General features: G+C 38.7%; 1 protein-coding gene across 1 annotated transcript in view; it reads right to left on the bottom strand.

Moving 5' to 3' along the window:
* Positions 1–5842, bottom strand: part of cdk5rap1 (CDK5 regulatory subunit associated protein 1) — a 96550-nt gene extending 90708 nt beyond the window's left edge. Inside the window, exon 1 of the mRNA XM_079843978.1 lies at positions 5355–5842. Within this exon, the coding sequence (XP_079700104.1) occupies positions 5355–5628 (274 nt within the window). The 5' untranslated portion in view covers positions 5629–5842. The remainder of the gene's footprint in view (positions 1–5354) is intronic.
* Between the last annotated feature and the right edge of the window lie 8402 nt (positions 5843–14244).

The raw sequence follows: 14244 nt of genomic DNA, 5'->3' as shown, positions 1-14244 counted from the left end.
TTGCTGCATATTCTCGCCATAGACTAATATGTCATCTGCATGACACAACTCCTTCACAATCTTCCAGCATCTGCGACATGCGACGCTGAAAATGCTCTGGGGCTGACGAGATCCCGAATGGTAGACGGTTAAAGGCATATCTCCCGAATGGGGTGATGAATGTTGTCAAAAGTGAGCTTTCCTTGGACAATGGAATTTGCCAGAAGCCGGAGGTAGCGTCCAGCTTTGTGAAAACTTTGGCACCAGCAAGCATCGCGATTGTCTGCTCTACAGCAGGGAGGATGTGACGTTCTCTCCGCACCCACTTATTTAGGTGCGTCAAATTCACACACAGCCGTATCTTTCCTTGGGCCTTGGGCACTACCACCACACCCGCACACCATGGAGTGGGTTGAGTCACTTTAGAAATCACTCCCATATCCTCCATGCATTTTAACTCAGCTTGCACCTTATCTCTCATTGGCAGGGGCACACGGCGTGGAGAAGATGGAGCATATGGGACAGCAGCTGGCTCCAGCTCAATTTTGTATGGCTCCTTTAATTTGCCTAAGCCAGAGAACACTGAGGGGTTTTCAGCTATAATGTCCTCCTGTCGCTCTTGTACCGTGTGGAGGCGCTGAATTAGTGTGAGGGCTTCAATAGCAGGGAGCCCTAATAAGGGCTTTGACAGACCCGCTACTACATAAATGTCCTGTTCTGTAGCTTTATTTTTGATGCTTAGTCGCCCTTTAAATTGTCCCTTCACATACAGCCTTTGATTTCCTGGTCCGAACAGCACTTTCCCAGGCGGCTGCAACACCCCATATTTCTTAGTGGAGAAACTGCTGCTTGGAATTGCTGTAACCGCAGCGCCCGTGTCCAATTTGAAAATTGTGTTTTCCCCATTCAGCACTATCAGTTCATTCCACCCATCAGTTCCTTGATTATAAACCTCTCCAAGAAAAGCAAAATCCCCCTCATCATAACTCTCTGAATGCCCCTCTGTTATGTTATGGACCCCTCTAGCTGACTTACATTTTTTTTGCAAAATGCCCCTTGCGATGACATCTCCTGCAGTCAGCATCTCTAGCTGGGCAGTCTTTCCAGGGGTGATTTTTAATGTTTCCACATCTACCACATCCAAGTGACTGGTTTTCTGTTTTAATCTTAAATGGCTTGTGTTTTCCTTTCCTTTTTGTGTATAGCCTCAACGTGTCCTGTCGGCTGCTCTGCTCCGCGCAGTATTGGCTGTTGTTTTTTCACTGCTGCACTTTGCCTCACTCTTGTTATCGCTTTCTCCAGCGTCAGATCTGCGTCCAACTGCAAGCTTTCTGACAACTTGGCATCGCGAATGCCGACTACAATCCGGTCCCTTATCAAATCTTCCTTTAAAGCTCCGAAATCACATTGCTTGGCGAGTAAATGAACAGCTGTAATAAATGACTCGACGCTCTCTCCCGGCTCTTGATTCCGCTTGTTGAATCGCGCTCGTTCGAAGATAATATTCCTCTTGCTAACACAGTGCTTGTTAAAAGCCTCCGTAACGGCCGCGTATGAGTCAATCAGTCGCATCAGTCAATGGTAACACATACAGTATATCTTCGGCATCATCTCCCGCCGCATACATGAAAGTGTTCACCTGATATTCCTCTGGCTGTCTATCCAAACCAGAGGCGATTCTGTAGCGCTCGAAACGCTTCATCCATCTTGGCCATTCACTTGTATTGGTAAAATCAAACTTGCCGGGCAGAGTTAGCTGTGACGCTAACATCGATGGGACTGGCGCTTCTCTCTCCATCTTCCCCTTATTTCACCGGCATGCACCGTTCTGTGGGTTCTATTTGAGTTCAGTTCTCTTCTGACACCATGTTATGTTAGCTATAATAACGAGCCAGGAACACGAGACCATTCAGCATTGCTCTTTACTCAGGAACTGACATCATAACCTGTGTCCCCACATATATCCCCGTACTACAACAGTAGCATCACATTACAAGTTCCCATTACAGAACAATGTGGACGTTCAACAATTTGGTTGCAATTGAAGTCCATTGTGTGGAGAAAAATCCTGAAATGTTTTCCTCAAAAAACTGAAGAAAGAAAGAATGACATCTTGGATGGCATTGGGGTGAGTAAATGATCAGGAAATTTCATTTTGAGGTGAACTAATCCTTTAATGTAGATTAAATAATAAATAAATCACAGTAATACTTTATAATAAGTATAAAGTACATAAAATCATTAACAAACTATTCGTTTATAGTTCATTCGTAGTCAATATATTGTAGTCTCTACATTGTTAATATATTAACAGGCTATACAAAGTGAGTTCTTCATTCATTGTCACTGTAATTAACAATTATTATCGTTTAATTAGCTCGTAGTAAAGGAATTGTTCATTAGTAATTAGGAGTTAATAGTCCTCGCTTTAGATTAGGTCAAGGGAAATCGGAAAATGTAATTATTTAAAGGTCCCATGGCATGGATTTTTTTATTATTTTATAATGTTTCCTGAGGTGTACTTATATGGTTAGTATGGTTTTGACATAAAAAATGTCATAATTTAGAAATAAAAAGCATTTTTTCTATACTGAGTTTCAGTAGTCATGTCAAAGCAATAACTAAATCAGCTGACTATCATCTCAAAAATATATCAAGAATTAGATGCTTTGTTTCCAGGCAAGACTTGGAGAAACTCGTTCATGCTTTTATTACCAGTAGGGTGGACTATTGTAATGGTCTCCTCACCGGCCTTCCCAAAAAGACCATTAGACAGCTGCAGCTCATACAGAACGCTGCTGCCAGGATTCTGAGCAGAACCAGAAAATATGACCATATCACACAAGTCCTCAGGTCTTTACACTGGCTTCCAATTACATTAAGGATCGCTTTTAAAGTGCTATTACTTGTATATAAATCACTCAATGACCTAGGACCTCAATACATTGCAGATATGCTGATTAAATACAAACCCAACAGATCACTCAGATCATCAGGATCAAGTCAGTTAGAAATACCAAGGGTTCACTCAAGGCAAGGAGAGTCTGCTTTTAGCTATTGTGCCAGCCGTAGCTGGAACCAGCTTCCTGAACAGATCAGATGTGCTCCAACAGTAGCCACTTTCAAATCCAGACTCAAAACACATCTGTTCAGCTGTGCATTTACTGAATGAGCACTGTGCCACTGTACGTGCTTTGTCCGAACTGCTTGCATTTTAATTTATATGTTTAAATTTAACCCTGTTTTTATTTTTTGTTTTAATTATACTGTTTATTTTTATCTTTCAATATTTTCTTTATTTTTTATTTCTTTTATAACTGTTTTAATTATCTTACGAATATTTTTATTTCATTTCTGTGTAAAGCACTTTGAATTGCCACTGTGTATGAAATGTGCTATACAAATAAACTTGCCTTGCCATGCCTTGCCTTGCTGATATTAGCCCTCTGGCTTGAATGCTCTGTTTGAAGGGGCATGTCTGCTGTGAGACTTCAGTGAAAACGCCCACTGTTGTGATTGGCTAACATCTTAGCATTTGAAATGAGTAGCGATAGATTATGTGGCGGAGGGGGCGTGGTTTAGCGAAGTCTGCAAGCACTGCCAGAGAGAGAGACAGCCCGGGCTGCATGTGGACCAGAGAGAGACCATAGAGCTGGATAAAGATTACTGAGAAAGTTTTATTGTGAGCGCGAGTTTATTTTGTTTGTATCTGAGAGTTCTGAATAAACACGAGTCCCAGTCACACCGACCCTGTCTTCTTCCTCCTTATTCTACGAACTTTGTAACATGTGGAACCCTCTCGAATACTTTTACTACGTTTTTTTACCATTACAGCTGTCGAGATGAACGAATCGTCAAAGTGTTGATTATAGCATTATTTTTCGATCTTTTCCCATCAAATGATAAGCTGCAGTGATCAACATTGAGTACATATGCAGTCTGTTGATTGCGTGAAGGCAGTGATCTCGTTATTGCAACACTATTTCTCTCACAAAATGCTTTGACCACAACTAACAGCAAACCCGACATCGACAGGAATACAGTAAGAGCTTTGTGCAGCATAACAGCGTCATTCATTATAACGGCAGTTTGGGCAAGTATGCAGATACACGATTATAAAGAGAGTGTTTTTTGATCGCTAATCTAGTGTCTAATCAAAATTGAAATAACAGATTTGTTACATGCTACTAACAGAAACTATGTGAAGTTGATCGTTTTAGTCACTGGCTTGATTCACTGATGCATTACGCTTAGGGCATCAAGACGGCCAGCGGCGGGACGGACAGTATTATATGATTTAGAAAGAAAGTCTGTGTGAACTTGAATGATTAGCTACACATCAGAAATCACTGATCACAGATCAGGCATTAATGAACACTGTTACTCACTGTTTGTGGCGGTGCTGTCGAATCCATATGGTAAAGATCTGTTTGTAAAGCCTGTGCTGACATCGCGACTGATAAAGGGAATCCATTTTCTCCAAATTCTCTGGGCGAGCAAAGCAGAGGAAGGGGAGGTAACGTTCCCCATATAACTGCATACAGGGAAGATTCCAGATCGGCTTGTCTGAGCTCATTATCTCCAAGGCAGAGCAGAACACGCAGAACTCGGTTTACACCTATCAAAATTTCTAGCCACTTGGGGACCATATACAGGCTAGGGGAACTCATATTAAAGTTAAAAAACCTTATGAAATGAAAATTCCATGCCATGGGATGGAACCTTTAAGTGCTTTAAACCAACCTTTATTAAATCAACCTAGATATTAAACACACACGCGACATATGTTGTTCACGGGAACTCTCCATTGGCAATGGTTTTTATACTGTACAAACTGAATATTCTATACTCTTACACAAACTCTACCCATACATATATATTTTTTAAGAAACAATTCATACTAACGCAATTAATGTTCAATGAACTGAGATCAACTGCTGAGGATTCATGCCACAATGAACTTCATTTAAACATAGAAATGCTGCAACCAGAGAATACATACCCTGACCTAATATAAAAGGAGAACTGTTTACAGTTAATAAGTTGTTAACAAAGCATAAAAAACATTATCTAACTCTTTACATATGAGCTAATTAAACAATAATTGGCAATGAACAAAGAACTCACTATAGCCTATTAACATTTTAACAATGTAGAGACTACAATATATTAACTATACACTAATAGTTTGCAAATTGTATGTGATTTCTGTATACTTATTAAGTGTTACCATAATGACTTTTTATTGCTGTAATCTAATAGTTATTTCGTTATTAGGCTACTGTTGCAACAAAGCAGAATAACTAAAAAATTGTTTTGCATACCGTTTATTAGACATCAAATCTGTCGATTTATAGAAAATAAAATGTCCTTACCTTTCTGTGAATGTGCTGTTGTGTATTCAGTAATGTAGTACTCCTCATATTCCTCATTACAGTCATCATGGCTCTTGTCAGAAATCTTGATGAAGTCCTGAAAACTGGGACCACTTTCCAGTTTATTCTTTAGCTGCATCACTCTGCTTTGATTGGCAATAGAAGATCCAAAGCAATAATATCGGTGATATGTGTCTCTGTAAAGGCGTCGAGACAAACATTTCCCAAGGGCAAAACTAAAGAGTCGGAAACTGCTACTGCTGCTTCTGTTCATGTCTCACTCAATAGTTATGAACACACTTAACAGCTAAAATAATGGCAAACGCATCACTGACATAGGCTATACCGCTATTATAAACGATCTATCCCAGTTAATTAATCGAACAAATGCGAAGACACTACTGAGTAAGAGAATACATGTCGATTAGCTTAGAACCATAAACGCTTAGAACATGTGTATAGAACGATGTAAATATGGCGACACCACTGAAATATTTCAAAATAAGAGTCAAGCTAAAACCGATTGTTTCAGCAAAATATAGTTGATAGAGTTATTTCTACTACTGTAAGATAAAATAAATTATATTAGAGACTCTTTCAAAAAATTTCCAGAATCTATTTTTGTATTATTATTATTTCGATTTTTTTGATTGGAAATTGGGTTAAGCCAAATACAGGTAATCTTTAAATTGAATATTGGCATCTCTTCATTCATTAAAATTCAGAATATAAATTGTTAACTCTATTTACAAAAAGATTAAAACTATGGAAGATATTATTTCAGTAGCACAATCATGTTTTATTGTGGCAGATCTAAAATTGTATTTGTCTTGTATGTATTGGATATAATGGATTATTCTGATCTTAAGGAGGTGCCATTATTTTGTTCCTAGTTTTCTATAAATTTTACTCTAGTCAAGTCAAGTTTCCTTTATTCATATAGCACTTACACAATAGGCCTATGCAGTTTCAAATCAGTTTTTACAGGGATAAAGATTAAAAAAATATTCAGTGATGAAAACATAATTACATTTTCCTGTAAAGCAGGTCTAAAAAGTAAATAGTGTCATTGATCAGCTGAGTTTGGTCTTCACTCAGTTCAGTTCAACTGTGCAAAGTTAATCAAATATGAAATTTGTTCAATTCAGCTATAAAGCAGCTCTGTAGAAAACAGTGATGTCATCTTCCAGCTCAATCAAATCCCAAATCCCAATCAACACGTGAGATCATGCGATGGTCACAGTGACATCACACTATTCTCTTTAGGCTTGTTTGTAGTGATGGGCAGACCGAGGCTTCGTGAAGCACTGAAGCAGTTGAAGCAAATGTGTCATATTGTTTCGAAGCTTCGAATCAATCTGACACCCGTCTCTACGGCGCCATCTAGTGGTCACTTCCATGTGTTGATCTGAAATACCTTGACAATGATCCATGTAAAAAAAAAAAAAATTTTAACATCTGTCTGACAAGTACATGATCTTGGTTTTGTAACCTGTAGCCTCGTCATTGTAAAGAACTATATATATATTTGTTTGTTATACAAAATGAACATTAATAAAATAAATAAAGCCACAATGTGTCACATTTGTCACAAAACATTTTTATTCAAAAATATGAATTGCTCTGCTGTTGAAGGACTCAGCTGACTTCTTTTTTTACATATAATTTCTCCAGCCTTTGAAAAAATCCTCTCACAAGGGACACTTGTTGCTGGCATGCACAAATATTTTTGGATGATGTAAATACATGGATGATGTATTGTTGCAGAAGGCTAGCTGCCTATCACAATACACACATCTCACTTTATTTGGTGCTTCCAAATGGAAATGCTCCCACACCACAGATGTACGGCATCTCTTGCGTGCAGACTCCATTTTTATATATTCAATTAATATATCTATCTATATATCACCTATGAATCTATATCTATATAATTCTATATATCTAACTTATGCTGTGCTATCTATCTGTCACTATCTAACTTAGCCTATATGAATGTGTCACTATATCTATACTATATGTCACTGTCTATACCTATCAGTCAATATATCTAATTTAAATCTAGCCTAAATATAACTAACCAAAGCGCACTATAAATCTCACTGCTATCACAAAATCACTGCTATCACAAAATCACTCTCCTCTCACAAAAACCCACGAGGTGAAGATGGATTTACTTCACTTTTAAACTGTGGTGAATTAGGTTTATACAGATGTGTGACTGTGTGGCTTGTTCCCGCCCCCTTTAATCAACGCAGTTTCGGAAGGCGCCACCTGATGAAACACTTTGAAGCTTCATTTAGCCATAGTCACGTGACATGGGTGTTTCGAATCACAGTTCGGAGCAGTGTTTCGAAACATCTGCGCTTCGGGATCTCGGCAAAGCCCCGAAACGTCTGTTTCGCGTCTGCCATCCCTACTTGTTTGAGATGAGCAAAATCTGCGCAGAACCGATCACCGGTGATCAGCGCGAGATGCATTCCGGTTAGAAAAGTGTCCGAGGGCGGTCCGCCTTGCTCTGATGTCATGCCGACGTATGACAAAAAACTCTCGCGAGCGAAAGGCGGATGTGTCGGATTCTGCAGACGAGCGCAGCTGCTCTCCACCGACTGCGCGGAGCAAAAGCATGATGGGAAACGACTTGCTGACGACACAGCTTAATGCTTATTGGTTTAAACAACCGTGATGTATGGTTCTTTTTTTAAAATGTTTGATTTTAAAACTCTGAGATCATGTTTTTATGTGTGAATATTCCCAAACTCTCTAGCAAAGGCGATCTCTCTGTGGGTTATGTGATTTTGTCATATTTATAAAATAGGCCTATATATATATATAAAAAAACATGTATGTAGGCCTAATTAAAGTCAAAATGATGGATAAACACGTCTTTCGAATGGAAATAAATAACAACAACTTTGGGTGTCTTGTTCATAATATTTATTTTCATATAAAAGTAACAGAACTTTAATTACATCCAGTTTATCAGCAACAAAGCGCACGAGTGTGAATCCCGCGATATCCGCCTTTGATCTCGCAGGTGTCTGATCCACTACGAGAAGAGAGAACTGTCCGGCTTGCCTGCACTTTTTTCACTCCTCCCCTCACTGCAGCCGCCTAGTCTCGGCTGAATATCAGGCGAGGCGAGGCGCATCTCAAACAAGCCTATAAGCTAGCTGTGTCCCAATTCAAGGGCTGCATCCTTTGAAGGCCGTGTCCTTTGAAGTGCGCGGCCGACGCAGCCTTCAAAGGACGGTCTGAGACTCGTTTACAGTGGAAGGTATAGCGGACTGCGTCACCGCGGCGCGACGAAGGCTGTCCCAATTCGTAGGTCCTTCGAAGGCTCATTCAAAATACGGGCTGCGTTCGAAACCGCATACTTCCCTACTATATAGTATGTAAAAAGCAGTAGGCGAGCGAATAGTATGTCCGAAATCTCCGAATCCTCAGTATTCATAAAAGAGTAGGCGAGAATTTCCGGGCGGATGAACTAATTCTCGCGAGATTCGGACGCGCGTGTACTTAAATTGCGTCCGAATATGCCTACACACCTAATATATAGTAGGAGAAAACAGTACGTGAATGGAGTAGTATGTCCGAAACCTCAGTATTTATAAAACAGTATAGGCGAGAAATCCCCGGATGGCCTACTGCGTCCGCCCAGATTCTGAAGTGTGCATCCGATGGACACTTTAATATCCCATGAGGCCATGGGGAATCATCATTTTCCAACATGTCGGAGGACGGAGACGCAGCTGTTTTCAAGTGTAAGTACAACAAACTGAACCGCTGTTAATTGTATTTAAATTTCACATATTTAACAACTGACGAGGAAACTGTTGGTTTTAAGACATTAATATATATTAAATATTGATATATTAAAGTTATTAAATAGCTGTAAAACATTTCATTTTCATATAGTTAACGCACCAGTCGTGCTTCATTAAGCACACATAACGTTACTTCTGAAGATTTGTTAATCATCGTTTTCTTGAAAGCATTGCTTTAACTGTGTACAAGAACCCGATAAACGTTTGTTTAAAGAAAAGGTGTGAATGCACTCTTAACCATATGCAATATAGACGTTTCCTAAATGTGCGTTTAACATTTGACGGGACATTTTCGATAAGTATTGCAGATGACATCACAGCATGAAATAGACATCTGATCAGAGTGATGTGTGTGTGCTATAATGTAGAGTTCCCTGTGGTCATCACTGTTTACTTTACATGAACGTCAGTAATGTTAATAGATCTACATAAAGTAACTAAACATAAGTTATCTTTTTTATTTGTCCATTAGTACTGTTGATGAATTGAGGAACATTAACACATCAGCAACTACCTCAACATTTAAATGTAGTAGGCTATTGAGCACACAAACGTGTATGCTTTTATCAAGGTGTTGTTTAAGATACAGGTAACGTGAATGTTGTCTGATGTTACAGGGGCAGAAGAGCTTATGTGTGTTTATCTGGTGGAGACTGGAGAGAGGGTGATGAAAGGCTGTCATCAAAGGCTTTGAGTATACTACAGAAATGAATAAAACATCAATTTAAATCTTAAGTTGTATTTTATTATAATTTCAAACAGAGTTATTTCAGCACTTTTCTGATTCTTGATGTCTGTGCATTTGCTGCAGAGCTCCTGTGGATGAGCCTTGCTCAAGGAAACCTTCTGCTTATCAGTTCAGTGTTTAGCCCATTACACCACAAAAGTCATAAAGCTACAATACAAATAGCATGTAATTGTAAAAATATTACATTAAATATGGCAAGAAATGGGATGCTGACAGCATGAATTGTAAAGCGTTTTAAAGGGTTAGTTCACCCAAAAATGAAAATTCTGTCATTAATTACTCACCCTCATGTCGTTGGACACCCGTAAGACCTCCGTTCATCTTCGGAACACAAATGAAGATATTTTAGTTGAAAGCTGATGGCTGAGAAAGGCTTCACACAGGCCTCCATTGGCATTCAGTACATTGACACTTCCAAGATCCATGAAAGGCACTTAAAACGTCGTTACAAAGTCTATCTCACCACAGTGGCTCTACAATAATCATACAATGCGACGACAATAGTTTTTGTGCGCAAAAAAAAATCAAAATAACACCTTTATCCAACTTGTTCTCGACTTCCGTGTGTGCCTCCACGACGCATGCGCGAGAATATGACGCAGATCCGGCGTTCGGACATATGACCCAGAAGCGATTTGTTTACGAGCAGAGGAAGACGCGCGTGTCTAAGCTGTTGGATTCTACATTGATCGTGCTTTAGGTCTCGGCGTAGTGCTCAAAATGGGGCTTAAGTGTGTATTTCATCGATTCCCGAACACCGGCGCTACGTCATATTCTCGCGCATGCGTCGTGGAGGCACACACGGAAGTTGAGAACAAGTTGGATAAAGGTGTTATTTAGATTTTTTTTTGCGCACAAAAACTATTGTCGTCGCATTGTATGATTATTGTAGAGCCACTGTGGTGAGATAGACTTTGTAACGACGTTTTAAGTGCCTTTCATGGATCTTGGAAGTGTCAATGTACTGAATGCCAATGGAGGCCTGTGTGAAGCCTTTCTCAGCCATCAGCTTTCAACTAAAATATCTTCATTTGTGTTCCGAATATGAACGGAGGTCTTACGGGTGTCCAACGACATGAGGGTGAGTAATTAATGACAGAATTTTCATTTTTGGGTGAACTAACCCTTTAAGTAGTCATGCTGATGGAGAGCAGGCACACGGATGTTTGGAGCAGACATCAGCAGTCAGATTGTCCCGCACATGTTCTCACTCTTGCTTCAGGGTTGTGGGGTTCAGGAGGGACATGATGGACATGATGGAGGGACATGAGGGACGGCTGGACAGGCGAAGGTGTTCACGTGGTCAACTGCTTCATCAATATAAAGCCGCCGAACTGACACAGCTGTGTGGAGATGGCAGCAGATGTGGGGTTCACCGTCTGTAAATGTGTGATGGTTTGTTAGAACAATACGTTTGAATAAAGCTTTGTTTCATGTGTTGGTGACTTATTCATTTGTGATGTTTACTTTTATTCATTCTTTTACTCATTAATTCATGTTTCCTATTGTTGTCCGTAAATAAAATATTTTATTAACTCATGCATTTATTCATTGCTTGACTGAAAATTGGTATTCATTTGTCTAGTGTATATTCATGCATCGCTATGTCATATGACAAGTTGCATTTTGCTTGTTTTACTAAAACAATATAATTTTCAGTAAAAAAAAATTAAGAAAAAGTAATATAATTAAGTATTGGTCAGCATTTGTCATTATTATTGTAAGTGTTTTAGTGGGCTAGCAATGCAATTCATTCTGGGGTAATCTTAATTTTGAATAGTGAACTTACATTTTAAGAGTATAAAATCAACAGTGTTCTCCCAAGGTGAGATCCTCGAGCAGCTGAAAGACATCTCTGTGCAGACTCTGAGGGAAACCGCACAGGTCAGGCTGTGGAGTTACTGATGCTTTGAGCTGTTACTGCACCTGTCACTCATATCTTTTATTTTATCATTACATGGTTGTATCTTTAACAATCACAATGATAAAACAAAACAAATAGCATGGGTTTGCATTATATACAAAGAAAAAAAACGATAATAAGGTTAGATATCTTTGAAAAAAAAGGAAAATATAAACGAGATTTAGGCCAATTTTGCATATAAAATAAAGAAATGAACAACATATTCAAGAGATCACGGTTTTGGTAAGGATAAAACTGGGTCAGATGGGTTAATATCACAAAATAAATGGGCAGCTGTTTCTTCAACAAGACCACAAAATTAGCAAGTTTAATCAATATTAAGATATTTATAGATCGATTAATTAAACCTGTCACTCGTCTTTCAAGTTGTTGCGCTTGAGATAACGTCGTAGGTCACATGATAACGTCAACATGGCGCATAAAGTGAGGCTCGCATTCAAAAGCTGTGTCCCAATTCAAGGGCTGCATCCTTTGAAGGCCGTGTCCTTTGAAGTGCGCGGCCGACGCAGCCTTCAAAGGACGCACCGAGACTCGTTTACAGTGGAAGGTATAGCGGATTGCGTCACCGCAGCGCGACGAAGGCCGTCCCAATTCGTAGGTCCTTCGAAGGCTCCTTCAAAATATGGCCTGCAAATGCGTCCTTCTTTTCCCATGAAATGAAGGATACTCGGATGGATGCTTCGCAGCCTTGCCTAACCCAGAATTCCTTGCGCGCCGCGACGTCAGATTTTTGAAGAGAAATTGCCAGATTACACTTTTAAATGCAAGTATTGGGTTTCAATTTACTCCAGTAATCTAATGTATCTACTGATAAAAATAAAACGTTGACTAATATGTTACCAACATATGATTTTATATAGTTTATACTCTTTATTATGCACATAAATGGGCCGAGGTAAACATCTTTAGCTGTTTTGTTTTTAGGCAGTTGAATATAACTTTAAAGTCCAGTATAAATGTTCATTTCAGTTCTCTTCAACGGCAGCTGTCAACAGTTGCTAAATATTACAAATAATGTAACGAAATACATTTACTCTGTATTTGAGTATAATTGTGAAGTACCTCAGATTTTTATTCAACTTCATCTCAGAGGCAAATATTGTGGTTTTATGAAAAACTGACTTTTAACACATGGATATTACATTTTGATATAAGTTATCGTTTAAAAAAGAATCAAAAAATAAAATACACTAGAAATATGTGTTATAGATCAGGGATAGGCACTGTTGATCTTGGAGGACCACTGTCCTGCAGAATTCAGCTCATAGAACAGTTATGCATGTTAAAATATTTTGTTGTTTGCTTTGAGGATGTGAGTTAATTTAATTTATTCTTCCCTCTTTCTGAAAACATCTTAGCGACATGGCAGCCGTCGAATAAGTCAGCACTGCAAACCTGTTGGCAGACAGTGGAAAATGCACTGATCCAGATGATGTCCTGCTGACAGAGGCTTCACCAGGGTCAATAAAGCCCAGCTCAATAAAAGACTACATAAAAACATTTTCTTCCATCTGTTATGTACAGTTAATTTTAAAATGTATTTAGTTTTTCTAATCTTAAACATAACTTTATGTAAATAGTTGTAAAAAGTACTGTAAATAAAAATGTATAGAACAATTTATTTTTTCATTTACAAATTAATTGACATGACAAAAATAAATGTACAGAATTATTTATTTTATTAACAAATTATAACTTGCATAACAAAAATAATGTGTAGAACGGTAATATTTCATTTACACATTTTAATTTACAAAACCAAAATTTTAGTTCTCAACAATCTCTCAAGAAGAGAAAACAATCAATCCATTCTCTCCCTGCTCTCCTCTGTCTCTCGCTGAAACTTCCTGTCCTCCCTCAGTATCTCCACCAGCTCATCCTCTCGGTCTCGTCTCCTCTTGGTCATCCACTGCTGAACTTGGCCCTGGTGTGTCCTCAGGGATGGAGGCAATGAGGACAGTGGGGTTGTCCCAACACCTCATTCATGAAGACAAACCATGGCCAAGTTTCCCCACTCCCTCACCTGTCCCAGGACACTTTCAATCCTAAGGCAGAGAAAACAAACATGTCTGTCAACAACAAACACAACAGCACAATACATTTCAGTAAAGATGTGTCTATTAACTTGCATACTTTTTATTTATTTTTTAAGTTGTAATAAGTTTACTTTTTTTACCTGCAAGGCAGGGGTGCAATCTTAAGAAAAATTAAAAATATGATGCATCAGTAGCCTACAAACATACAAAATACTCCAGAAATCATATTTATAGATACTCAAATTCTATATTCTCGATTTTTCCGGCCTGGTAAATAAATACTCATTTGCTGCCTCATTTTAATAAAGCTGCTAAAAGTAACTTGATCCATAACAAAACGAAATATTACATCAGA

The sequence above is a fragment of the Gobio gobio genome (assembly GCF_949357685.1).
Source record: "Gobio gobio genome assembly, chromosome: 19".
Lineage (NCBI taxonomy): Eukaryota > Metazoa > Chordata > Actinopteri > Cypriniformes > Gobionidae > Gobio > Gobio gobio.
Note: the sequence above shows the minus strand (reverse complement) of the source record. Positions and strands in the feature narration are given on the sequence as shown.